The 13,441-nt window shown below is 34.0% G+C and overlaps 2 protein-coding genes across 2 annotated transcripts in view; both read right to left on the bottom strand.

Moving 5' to 3' along the window:
• Window positions 1-2,313, bottom strand: part of LOC117120806 (cholinesterase-like) — a gene marked incomplete at its 3' end in the record, with an annotated part of 6,346 nt that extends 4,033 nt beyond the window's left edge. Inside the window, exons 1-3 of the mRNA XM_033265885.1 lie at window positions 2,166-2,313; window positions 1,804-1,963; window positions 74-151 (exon numbers count right to left, since the gene is read on the bottom strand). Coding sequence (XP_033121776.1) covers window positions 74-151; window positions 1,804-1,963; window positions 2,166-2,189 — 262 coding nt within the window. The remainder of the gene's footprint in view (window positions 1-73; window positions 152-1,803; window positions 1,964-2,165) is intronic.
• Window positions 2,314-4,629: 2,316 nt separating this feature from the next.
• LOC117120803 (cholinesterase 2-like) lies at window positions 4,630-12,253 on the bottom strand. Its single transcript, XM_033265883.1, has 8 exons — window positions 11,852-12,253; window positions 11,403-11,562; window positions 10,968-11,045; window positions 7,900-8,018; window positions 7,340-7,504; window positions 6,224-6,843; window positions 5,944-6,134; window positions 4,630-5,385 (listed from the first exon to the last, which is right to left on the bottom strand). The coding sequence occupies exons 1-8, from the start codon at window positions 12,185-12,187 to the stop codon at window positions 5,267-5,269; spliced, it is 1,788 nt and encodes a 595-aa protein (XP_033121774.1). The 5' UTR covers window positions 12,188-12,253; the 3' UTR covers window positions 4,630-5,266.
• Between the last annotated feature and the right edge of the window lie 1,188 nt (window positions 12,254-13,441).

Genomic DNA, 13,441 nt, shown 5'->3' with positions numbered 1-13,441 from the left:
TATATATAATTATATTATATTATTAAACGCTGGCAGGTTAGTTTTTAAAATATTATTGATAAGCATTGTTTACCTCCAATGTTTTTGTTCACCCATTTTAAAGCCTCGAGCTGATCGAACAGTCCTACGTTGCCAGGATAGTCATCATCTCCTGTAGGGGAAACAATCGTTAGGGTTAAGATAAGACAATATTATTCTATTTATAATCACACTAAATAATGATTGTGTTGAAGAGCTTTGAGTTTAATTATAGTTCAGATATATTATATATCATGACAGGCTGTAACCATAACTTTTCAAGCCTAAGGGGGTTTTATTGAGAGCCCCAGAAGTTGGGAGATTGGCGTCATGTGTACATGTAAAGTCCAGAAGAGTGCTCATTTGGGGATCAGGTGCACCTTGGAGATGAAGCATTATTTTGATTATTTTTTAATTTCTTATGTAAGGAGAATTGTTTTTCAGAGGTTGATCTCTCTGAAATTAGGTTCGGTCGAACAAACCTCTTTTAGATTCTGGCCTGCTATAAAATCTTTAACAAATTCTTAATTCTTATTGGATGTTATTATATTTCCGGATTGCATTGGACAATAACATCCAATCAGAATTAAGAATTCGTTTGAGACTTCCAATCCAATCCAATCCAATCCAATCAGGTACCGTACTTTATAAAGCGCCTTTTTTTTTTGCAGATACGAAGCGCTGCACCCCACATATTTAGGCACCTCACAACCCACAGGCAGTCAAGCTAACCCAAGCACAGAACAAGTAAACAAATCAAAAGAAACAGTGACAAAATTCAGAATCATAAATAAATAATGCAACAATAAATGAAATAAAAATAAAAATGAAGATAATTAATTAAAGAGGTGAGTTTTTAAGTTGGACCTAAAGACAGCCACAATGGTGAAGATCGAATGTGCACTGGAAGGTTATTCTAGATGAGTTGCACCTCTCACGGAAAAGATTTGTTACCAATACGCTTGTTAAATATAGGTTCATGAAAATTAACGTTCAAAGCTGATCTGGTACGAATTTTCTTTTTACGTACAAGTAAAAAGTCAGAGATATATTGCGGGCATAGGCCAGACAATGCTTTGAATGCAAGGACCATTAATATGAAATACACCGTGAAGTTCACGGAGAAGATGTGATGTGTGAGTATGAGAGGATCGGATGTTAAAAATTAAACGTGCAGCAAAATTCTGCAACTTCTGTATTTTAGAGAATCTGTTACAGACAACTCAGAGTACAAAGAATTGCAGTGATCAATTCTTTATAAAACAAGTGCACGAACGGCTGCAACCACTTGCTTATAATGTTCCTAGCATTAGGCCTAATAATAATAATATTAATAATAATAATAATAATAATAATACTGTATGCCTAATAACAATATGTCGATTTATATAATGTCCAGAAAGTCCATTAAAGTCCGTTATTAACACTTAGGCTATTACGTCGCTAGTCTGTTATAGAGTTTTTTTTTGTTCAGCACGGCAATCCAAACTCAGTTGTCACAATCATTATATTGACAAATTTTAAACATAACAATTATATTATACAGGCCTATCAAGAATTACCCTACCTAATTTATTATCTTCCTACTTTAATCTGTAATTGTCAAAATAATAATAATAATAATAATAATAATAATTATTATTATTATTATTATTATATTATACAGGAGTATCAAGAATTACCCTACATCTTCCTATTTTAATCTGTAAATAGAAGATTGCTTTGCTGGATAAATGATTTTTATATTGAAAAAGGTATTTAAATATGAACATATTTCGTCCGTACCTGTTGTAAGAAAACCATAAAAGTTGAGCCTGTAATTGATGGTTACCACAATGACGTCACCGGTGGCAGCTAATACCACCCCAGAGTAATCGTCTGTTGAGGCAGTGCCTGTCAGGAAGCCTCCTCCGTGAATGAATAACATGACAGATGCGTTATGTGGCTAAATAATAATGATAAAATAGTAATAATAAATCTATGAAGCATTAAACAAATAATATGTTGGTAAAAACAATATCGCATAGGCCTAATTATACAACATACTATTTAATAAAAAATAATTATATGACAAAATATTTACACAGAATCGAGGATTCTTTACCTTAGATTGGGGAACAAATATGTTTAAGTACAAGCAATCTTACCCGCAACTGTATACGGATTTGCATCTACAGGCTGGATGCACGGTGGACTATAATCTGTCGCGTTCAAGGTACCTATCCAATGTTCTTTTGGGCTCGGCTTCTCAAAGCGCAGACTACCAACTGGGGGCTCGGCGTATGGAATACCCTTGTATACATCGATATACTTATTGACACCTATGTATGAATCTTCAGAAAAAAGAATCGTCTTTCCTTCAACTTCTCCCAACGTTGTAATTACGTGTGGAGATTGACCGTAAACTAATGCAATGATGCAGGAAAGCGTAATGGTTGTGAACATTTTGGAATGCATAGCTGCAAGCCACGGGGTATAATGTGTAAACGAATACTGTACTTAGTGTTAAATAACTATTTATAAACTAGGCCTACAAACTGTTTGTAGACGGTATATAATAAAGCTTGACCTTTGCTCATGGAGATTGCTTATGAAACACAAGTCTACCTCTTCTGTCTACTTGGTAAATATATAAACTTGGACGTTTTGGGCATTCAAAATGTCCTTACGTATATTCTCGTCTATACTAAATTAAGCATTAAACATCGACTTAAAAAGTGGATATTTTACCTGGTCACTAAACTCGAAATTAACCTTACAGTCGTATTTTTAATAGCATCACTAGCTACGTACGAATACACTTCCGGTTGAAATCTGGCATTGTCTTAAAACAATTGTGTAGGCATATTAATAATATATATTAATGCTTGCAGTATACCATGTAGATAGATCTGAAAAGAACTGTTGTTGTTTGAGAATGTCTTGACGTTTCGATTGAGTTCCTTCAATTGTCTTCAGGAGAATAATATATTAATAATATCTTTCAAGTCTTTAATAGGCTTACAACTTATATTAAGCTTACAATGTTAAGATGAAATTTTGACTGACAATGCATTGATGACGAATGATATAAGACTAACTGTAAACATATCATTCCATAACTTTAATTTTAGTTAATAAAAATTTTTAAAAATCCTGATTAATAGTACTAAATGATCGGTAATGTTAAAAATATATATATTAATGTATATGGAATGTAAGCCATCCTCCTTTTATTAAGGATTCCGAGTAAAGTAACTGAGTGACCCTTGCCTCAAACCCTGCACACACGCCGTGTCATCTATCTCTAATTTTGTGTCTACAGTAATAAAAGTTAAAATAAAAAACATTTTGTTACAATCATGGTAACTCTCTGGTCACCCGGATCGAGGTAGCAAATGAAAATGCTGTAATTTATTACAGTGTTATGGTATAATTGGAAGAGTATAAATTAACTTTTCCCTGGTATAATACAATTAAACCTCCTTGTGCGACCACCTCCCGTAACAATCTTAGCCATTAACGTCCACTATGGTCCCGTTTGTTCTTATTATTTAATAAGCGCATTATATACCTTTCGCAAGCCAACACTTCCTGCCAGTGGCTGCGACCACTTTTTGACTTGGATTTTTCTTATGATTTTCCTCCCGTAAGCGACCACCTTAAAAGTTCGTAATATCTTTTGACAACAAATAAAATCAGATCATCTAACAAGTCGATCCAAGATGTTTACATATACAAAGATGTTTACATTTACATATTTTGTTTTTCTTTTTTTCATTTTTTGTCACCGCTGCGTCGGATTATTCTTTGTTTTGTTTAAATATATAGAAAAAGAAGTCGATCCAAAAATTCGACATGACAATGGTGCACCGTCAGCTGCGTCAAACCATTCAGAAATTAATTCCTCCATGGTCAAACTAATATTGAGGCTTAAGCAAAACTATATCTTTTCCTGATTTTACAAAAGCACTTGATTTAAAAAAAAACAAACTTTCGACAACTTAAACCATGTGAGTTTTAGGGCACTGTGACACAGGATACTACGGTACTCTTCTCAACTCCCGGAACGAAAATTCACTATTATTTCGATATACAAGTATTGTTGAAGTGAGTTCAGACTGGTAAGTTATTAAATATAGAAAAAATGCACCAACTTAATGAAAAAAGTATGTCCGAGTGTACAAAGGAACAAAAAGTTTATTGTGAAAATATAATTACAATTGATGAGTGTAAACAAGCTGTGTTTAATATGAAAAGTAATAAAGCGCCTGGAACAGACGGTATAACTGCTTTTATAAGCATTTTTGTCCAGAGATTTGAGAGAGGTTATGTAATATTTTGATTGAGTGCCTCAACAACAAAGAAATGTCCGCATTACAGAGAAATGTAGTTATAAATCTAATATGTAAAAGTGGTGATGCTGGTATGAGATATTATAAGTGAAAGTAAAAGTGAAAATGATAGGCCTAAGTTAGATTATATCGATAATATTATCGTAATCTCTTGCATGTTGGTACGGGGTTTTAAAGAAATGTAAATTAAGTATGTTTGCAGATGATGCTATCATATATTATGCATCAAACAATGACGATGCAATTTGCCAAACAATAAATGAAGAACTTGCTCAAATTCATGATTGACTAAAAATCATATTATTAACCACTGCTTTACATAGGAAATTGTACGTTCATAGTTTAATTGTATGTTCACATTCACTTTTACTTCTCTTTTTGGAAAGTAATTACGACACAATTACTCAAAGGTGAGTTATTATTACATACGGTACCGTGAAACATCAATAAAATATAAACAGGTTTAACAACGTGTACGTTGGTTCATACTTTATGTTAGTCAATGGTGAACATTTTTTATTCCCAAAATCATAATTGATAGGTTATTGCCCTTTTAAAGGATGATAAGCTTTAACGATATTAATAAATAATAATAATAATAATAATAATAATAATAATAATAATAGTTATAATAATGTAAAATCACTAAATGTTGAACCACTGTTTATAAAACACTAATAGGCCTATTGCTTACTCGATGTGATATATTAACACATTCCTATTAAGTCTAGTCTCTATTACCAAATAAAAATCCACCGTACGATACATGTGGTGTTGTTAGTACGTTAATATTACAACAATTTGTATTAATAACTATAGTATTTGTATGTAAGTATTTTGATTCGCAGTCTTCCTTTAAATATATTCTCAAATTTAGGCACAGACCTACATATTATTTAAAGTTTTTGTATCCTTTAGGTGCAGACTTTGTTTGCTTTGTAATCATTGAAAGCCTTCTGCCATTCAGGTAGGTCATTAAACTTCCAGCTGTAGTAATCGTTCCTCCATAATTCTTCTGTTTCGGACATGTCAGCTAAAATAATTAATGAAAACTGAATAATATTTTTAACAATACAAATAAATTCATATAAATCTGAATACTGTGACGCACTTTCTACACAGCAATAATTAGGAATATTCAATTAGTACTAGAGTACTTTGAACATTTTTGTTATATGTTATAGGCCTACCATATTTTTACAAAGTGAAGTTTAGAGTATAACTGATTATATGATCTTTGAACAGTAATAAATTTAAAATTATGGGAAATATAAAAAAAAAATATTGAAACCATCAACAAAATATTTTTAACACGCAAAATTATTGGCAGAAAGCAGAATGTGGAGTAGTTTGATTGAGAAAGGATTTTAATTGAACATTTAAATATAAACGGAATGCTTCGAGAAAATTTACAATAAAAACAATCAACTTAAAAAATGTTTATGAGCAAAATATAACTTTGTACAAGCCTAAATAATGACAGTAAAAATAAAAATACAAATTAAGCAGACAACATTTACAACAAAATATAACTTTGCAAGAAACACTCCAACGTTCAGCACATGGATGTTGGTCTATTCATATAGCATACCTGCAAATTGTTTGAGTTTTGGTTCATACGTGCTCCAGAAGGCACACTTGTCGGCTCGATAAGCTCGTTCAGATGACGACATCGGATTAATATCGAGGTAGTTAAGTTCAGGAATAGTAAACTCTGGCCAGAAGGTAAGATCCCTATCGAAGGAAGGGGTTGATGCCTCGCGCCCTCTGGTGTTTGGATCTCTAACAGCATAATTAGAAGTAAAGTAGTTGAAAGTTTATGTTGAATAGTTTACAGTTGTTTAGACGTTTTAAATGTTAAGAAAACTTACCCTGTGTTTGCAAAGTTGGTCCAGTATCTCATAAACTCCACCGACAAATTGCGGTCAATGTCAGACGGCTGTTCTAAAGAGTAGATAGGTGTTCCATTAAGAAAAGGCAACCCGAACACAAATGAAAGTTCTTCGGCATGACTAGCTCCAAGCCAGTCAAAATCGAGACCAAATATCGAAACTTCCGGAGTATGAGACATCACATAAGCATACACTTTGTTACCAACTGAGGCATGCGCGCGCTGTACTGCGTCACTTGGACAGACAAACTGAAAATCTGTGGCCAATCGAACACTTGAATCGAAAAAGTTAGCTTCAGGGTCGTCTGCTTGAGACCAGTCGGTGTATTCGAAATATATAGAGTCCAAAATAAGAGGATTTGATGCTTCTTCAATTGGAACAAAAATCACTGGAATAAGATAAAGGAACTCGGATTTGGAAACTTTAGGAGTATCTGGTGATAGGTAGTCTGGTAGGTTAAAGTAGAAAGATGTTCCTTCATCCTTATTTGTTCCAATGATGATGTTTGTATCAGTTTTAAACTCTTCATTTTGTATCAGAATCTCTGGACTTCTTTCAATAAATATTCCGTCTACTACGGGCCCCGGATAAATAGTTATCTATTAGCATAAAAAAATATTAAAATTATTTGAAAATTACAGGTTTACAGGAATACAGCCTATTTATTTAGTAAATGAATGTATTTGCCAAAATACCCGATTAGGCAATTTGTTAGAAGTATAGTTTTCTTTATTTTATTCTTTTAATACATTGATGATTTACATTGTATAATAAATTAATTGAACCAACCACACTTTTTTCTATAGTGTGTAATTATTAGCATTATTAACAACATATTCATTAGACCACTTTGTTTGAATTTGATACTGTTTCTTCATACTAAATATAACAATAAATTTGAGTTGATTGGCTCAAAAAGACAAATACATACTATATACCGTACAAAGGCAAATTTTAAATTTTAAAACCAGTTGCAACTGGCCGAACACCTAAAATATTGTAATGAATGCCATGGCATTAATAGGTCTTATACTTCTACAAGAATATTGTCTATTTTGGTTACATGAAAACATAATTAAATCACAATTATCTTACCCCAACAGAAGCATCTACAACAGCTCCAGGATCGACACCTTTCATGCATTCTACAAATGCATTGCTATCCGTAAATTCACAGCCTACTTTCTCACCAATGGTGATTGCTAAATTTTTGGATTCTTCCCGTTCTGTATAAGCCCAATCACAAAGAGCAGTTCCACTCTGAAATTTATAATCCAATGTATGTATGCTGGCAAATTAAGGACACTGACAAAGTTGGCATAGAACAAAAAATTTCATCTATAGAAATGTTTGTCTGCTGTTTTGACTCAAATGTGAATACACATTATTTTTAGGAAAAGGTTGATACATAACATATATTATAGTATATAAAATCTTTCATAGGATAATAATTATTTATATCACTGTATAATAATAACATTCATTACTATTAATAAAAAATACTACCGGTACTACTGCTAGCACTACCACCACCACCGCCGCCGCCGCTGCCAGCAGCAAATGCAGCAGTAGCAGTAGTAGTAGCAATAGCAGCAGTAGCAGTAGAAGAGCAGTAGTAGTAGCATCAGTAGCATTTATCAATCAATCATACATACCTCTAAAATCGCTTGGCTAAAATAATCCCAACTTTGCTTTGAGAGGAGATGATAATCTACCATGGCCGATCCAGCACTTTCACCGAAGATCGTCACACGTGATGGATCACCTCCAAATGCTGTGTAATGTAACAACAATTAATTTTTGAACAGTGTAAATTCTACAAAATATTACGTTCAGAAACAAACGTGTTACTGGTATCAACATTACATTATTATTTCAATATTTGCAAAAAATGATACAATTTTTAAAACATCAAGGCAAAAATAGTCACATCAATGCTATGTGATACAGCAAGAAAAAGTAATTGAAGCTGGATTTATGAATATTCGCGAAAAATGCCGTCTTTAGCGAGGCTGTGGGTGGGGGTGGGGGGAGCGCTAGATATTTGCAGGAGGTCCCAGAAAGAAAAAGGTCAAAAGGTCACTCCTGTATAAATAAATGAAACACATTTAAGTTACTTGGGGAACCGTCTTCTCTCTTGTCACCCTTCCACACAGGCTCCTCTTAAAATGTGTTTCGTGTTAGGCAAATGCAGCACGCCGACAAAAATACCACCACTGTTACACTTTTCGGAACGTGGTAAGCTTTTTTAATCATAGGCCTATCTGTAACTTATTTCGACAATCCGACATGAAAATAATTTATTGCCCCAGTATGTTCCAAGATCGCTACAAACACCAAAGTGGGAGCCAAAAACGAACCATGGATACTAGCGATAGAATAAGAAAATTATGATTTTCATTATTAACCTGGCCTATAGGGAGAGGGGTGTAAAAAGTAAACAGACACATGTTATCTCACCTCTGATCTAAATTTATTTTTAATTTAAGAACTAGTATTTTGCCCAGGCTCAGTGTTCTTATTTTTTTGGCAGATTTCAGACTCAAAATGTTCTTAATTTACACACATACAAAAGTATTATTGTACATCGGTGACAGTGGCCCCGGTAAAAATGGCCTCTCAAAAAAAGGCAAGAAAAAATGGCCCAGAAAAAAGGCCCTGGTATAAATGGCCCCAAATGACACCTACTGTACTGTATTATAGAGGGTATTACATAGTTGCACCTACTGCACATAAGGTGCAGATATAATTTTTTTGGTTTTTCTAGATTTTTAAAATAAAAATCTCATTTGACATTTTACCTCAGCCTCAATTTGTTCTTGTTTTGTTCTTAATTTTTAAGCAATTTCAGCCTCAGTGTTAATATAAAATATGTAAAAAAGTGTATATATGTATAAATTTATATAGAACACGTCAAAATAAGAGATTGTGAAAATGTATTTCCTTGTTACGTCGCGTGACTCTGGTCGACTGAAACTAACTAAAAACCATTGTCAATATAGGCCTATATTCAAAGCATACGGTACCTAAAGCTCACTTAACTGTGTAAGCTTATTGTACTTGTTTTGTGTTGCTTGGTGTTTTCTTATAATATAGTTTTTCCACCAGTATTATATGCACACTTACCTATACTAGGATGCACTAGACCTATATTACTACACTGAGCAATGCTATTCGATAAAGAGAGGAAATACTTTATTGTGGTTGATTATGACAATATTGCTTGAATATTATTTGAGAGACAAATTTGAAATTCAGTCCGAGTTTAAATAAGGCCCAAAACAGAAAATTTCAGCTTCGTCTGGCGGTGATCAAACGCCTCGACATGTGAAAATGTACCGTACTGTACGCGTTTTACAAGTACAAACGTTTAATGTTGAAAACTGAAGAGACGACGACTGTAGCATAGCTTAATAGAAGAGAAATAATCAAGCAGTGAAATGAAATTATAATGTGGCATGGCGGCCTACTTGCATACGGACACGACGGGATCGTAAATATGTAGACGCAATGGCCGTATTCGACTGGTCGTTCTTCGTTAAACCACGCCCACCTGCGCAGTGGTAAAATCCTACTTAACAAAGACGACCAATCGAATAGAAAACTGGTAAATACGCGACAAAACAAAATGGCTGCATAGTATACCGCGATACGCGCTGCATTATGAAGGCTGCTTCGGATTGTGGCAGTATGGGTTTTTCGTAAAAAAATGTTTTCATCCAGTTTTTTAATTCTGTTAGCCTACAATTATTTCAATGTGGGTATTGTAAGTTATATTTTCTGAAATTTAATCTAAATTATGTTAACGCAAATTTTGTAGCTAAACTAACCGATCGGCCATATTTTTTTTGGTCACGTGCATAACTTAACTCTGATTGACGCATTCTGGTTACGTTAATTTTCGTTGTCAACAAAATCTATTTTACGAACCAGTCGAATGAAAATAATACTCAACTCAAAATTCGTACTCAACGAAATGAACCAGTCGAATAAGACCAATGACTCCAAACAAACACAAATTCTTAAAATTTAAGATGAAGTTAATAATAATATATAGGCCTAATACTAAATGTTCTTTTCCATCGCGTAAGTATTTCCAAAAGTTCAAATGCCATGAGGCAGCTTCGTATCTTTTGAATTTATTGAAAGTTTTCATTTTGTTTAAAGTTTGTTTAAATACCGTACATTGGTGATCATATTTCATGAATACGTTTGTATTTATGGTTCACTGCAAGTAGGTCGCTGATTGTTCTATTAAATTGTCAATATTATGCTTATGAAATACCCAGTCGATCCTAAACGAAGTAGAATGTGCTGAATATCCTTTAAAATATTTGTTTTCAAATAGTTAAAAGGTATTTCTGCTGTAAATAGCGTAATGTTTGTTTACTGATGGCTTTCATCAGATGAAAACCATCAGAAGGCTCTGTCTTTGGATCCGATCAGGACACTTAAAAGTACCCCGACTAAATGCACTCAATTACAATATCTTGCACTAGGGCCCGTCACCACCTCCCTACGCCGCTGTCCAAAAAACACTCTAGTTTTATCATATAACTGACGAATGCATGATGTTGAATATGAAATAATTATTATTAAGAAATAATATGAAAAGGTCAATTTTGATAAAATGTTATTTCTTGAATTATCATAAATGTGTATTGTTAGCAGTTTTTGGAATTATTTTTTGTTTGTTTTTGTTTTCAACAATAAGTTTGTTTACCTCCAATGTTTTGGTTCACCCATTTCAAAGCCTCAAGCTGGTCGAGTAGTCCAACGTTGCCGGGATATTCATCGTCTCCTGCGGGGAAAAATAGACATTGCAGCGGAGTTATATTTAGAGGTATATGTTCACCTTCACTATTCTCTATACAGGCCAGTAACCGGAATTCCTTAAGAGATTTTTTCTAGGATATCCATAATCTAAAAACATTATTGTTGTCATAAGATTAAATACTTAAATCTCAGAATGATACTTATAATATAAAGTATTAGAATAATTTATTATCTTCTTCGCATAATAATGTAAGCCTGTACCAAGGACTTTTAACCTTGCCTATACCCTGTAATTAGCAAATCAAATGTAGCTCGAAACCGATAACCTCTATTTCAAACAATATAGTTAGCATGTTAATGTATGAATATAGTTCGACCGTACCTGTTGTTAGAAAACCATAAATGTTGAGCCTGTAATTGATGGTTACCACAATGACGTCGCCGATGGCAGCTAATACCACCCCAGAGTACACGTCTGTTGAGGCAGTGCCTGTCAGGAAGGACCCTCCATGAATGAAGAACATGACAGATGCGTTATGTGGCTAAAGGATAATAAAATAGTAATGAAAACTATGAGGTATTAAACAAATAATATGTTGGTAAACACAATGTATAATAATCTACAGTAAACATACTATTATATTTCAAAGCTATGCTGTTATTTAATGTAACTCATAAATGAATGGAATTTTGCTGATTTTGTACCTCTTACTCAGAACATAAACACATCATACATTGGGAATTCAAGTTTATTTCCTGAATTGATTTCTAGCTAAAATTAATTCTACCCTACTAAAATAATAACTGAACACCGAATCAAGGACTCCTTACCTTAGATTGGGGTACAAAGATGTTTAAGTACAAGCAATCATCTTCACCGCCACTGGACTGGATGCACATTGGACTATATTCCGTCGCGTTCAGGGTTCCCATCCAAGGCTCTTTTGGGCGCGGATTCTCAAAGCGCAAATTACCGACTGGGGGCTCGGCGTATGGAATACCCTTGTAGACATCGATATACTTATTGACACCTATGTACGAATCTTCTGAGAAAAGAATTGTCTTTCCTGCAACTTTTCCCAATGTAGTAGTTACGTGTGGAGATTGAGAGTAAACTAACGATATGATACAAGAAAACGTTAGAGCGTTGAAGGTTAAAGAAACCATGATGCTTGCCACGTCCTAAATGGACTAGTCTTCAATAACTCTTACAATATTCTAAGTGTAAACGGTTTTATTCACCACGGTAACCGCACACTAATAATACGTCTTCAGATCATGTTTACTCAGTAAATGAAATACGACGGGGGTGTTAAATTTAGACCTATTATATCATCCATATAAAGTAAATTTAGATAATGAATGATATGTTCCATCATTTTAAATCACATATTTTTATTGTTAGGGTGAAGATTGTGTTAACGCGTTCTTACGAAGTCCAAACTGTGCAGTAAACTTCAGATTCTTCGTAAACCATTTTGGTGACCAACCGGCGTATTGGGGTGTGCATGAGGACCACTCAAAGGAAAAACGTCCCAGACCAGATATTTCAAAAAATAATCAAATGATATGTTCGAAACCTTCGTGAAAGTTTTAATCAAGTAACAAGGAAGAAATTGTGAAGTGCTGGTGACGATACAAATACTGGGGTGCATGTGAGGGCCATTAGGACCCAGACCCAAATATCTCTTTATTGAATCAATGGTTGAAAATGACGCTTTCCATAATAGTTTGTCATGTTTTAATAAAGAAGTGTTTAAATTCTGGTCACGATCCGACGTTTGGTGTGTATATGAGGACCATTTAAAGAAAAGTTTACTGTATTAGACCTACCCGTAGGCTGAAAAAATAGGTATATGATAAATATTTAAATTAGTTCAATTACAGTAAATGTGTACAGCGTTCTATATAGTATTAATACAAGGAAGTAAATAAATCGTTTCTATTGGACTTGTTTATTCAATAGCGATATTTCACATACAATCCAGGACGCATCATCAGGCCAACTGGTGCTCTGTGACTAAAGGTCGTTGACCTGTGACGTCAGATGGAATGTCACAGGTGGAACTTGTTGTATAAACAAGTAAGTCCAGTAGAAACAATTTCTTTACTTCCTTGTACTCATTATATGAGTAGTGCCAAAGTGCGAGTCAGCGAGTCATGCGAGCCAATGTGCGAGTCATGCGACCCATGCGAGCCACATTAAATTTTTTTTCAGGTTATCCAGTTTTGCAAAGACGTAGGCCTAGCCTATATTCTTTGGCCTAGTAGATGCAAATGAATAACACACCGGGGAGCTTTGCCTTTGTAGTCCAGTCATGCGCAGTACATATACTTTTGACTTTTTCGAATCGTCGATCCAAAAGTATGCAGCGCTGATAGATGTTGTTAAAATACAGATATACAGATACATACATACAG

The sequence above is a fragment of the Anneissia japonica genome, unplaced genomic scaffold, assembly GCF_011630105.1.
Source record: "Anneissia japonica isolate Jap-2015-1 unplaced genomic scaffold, ASM1163010v1 scaffold8356_len68927_cov204, whole genome shotgun sequence".
Classification (NCBI taxonomy): Eukaryota; Metazoa; Echinodermata; class Crinoidea; order Comatulida; family Comatulidae; genus Anneissia; species Anneissia japonica.
This window is presented reverse-complemented; position numbering and strand designations above follow the sequence as displayed.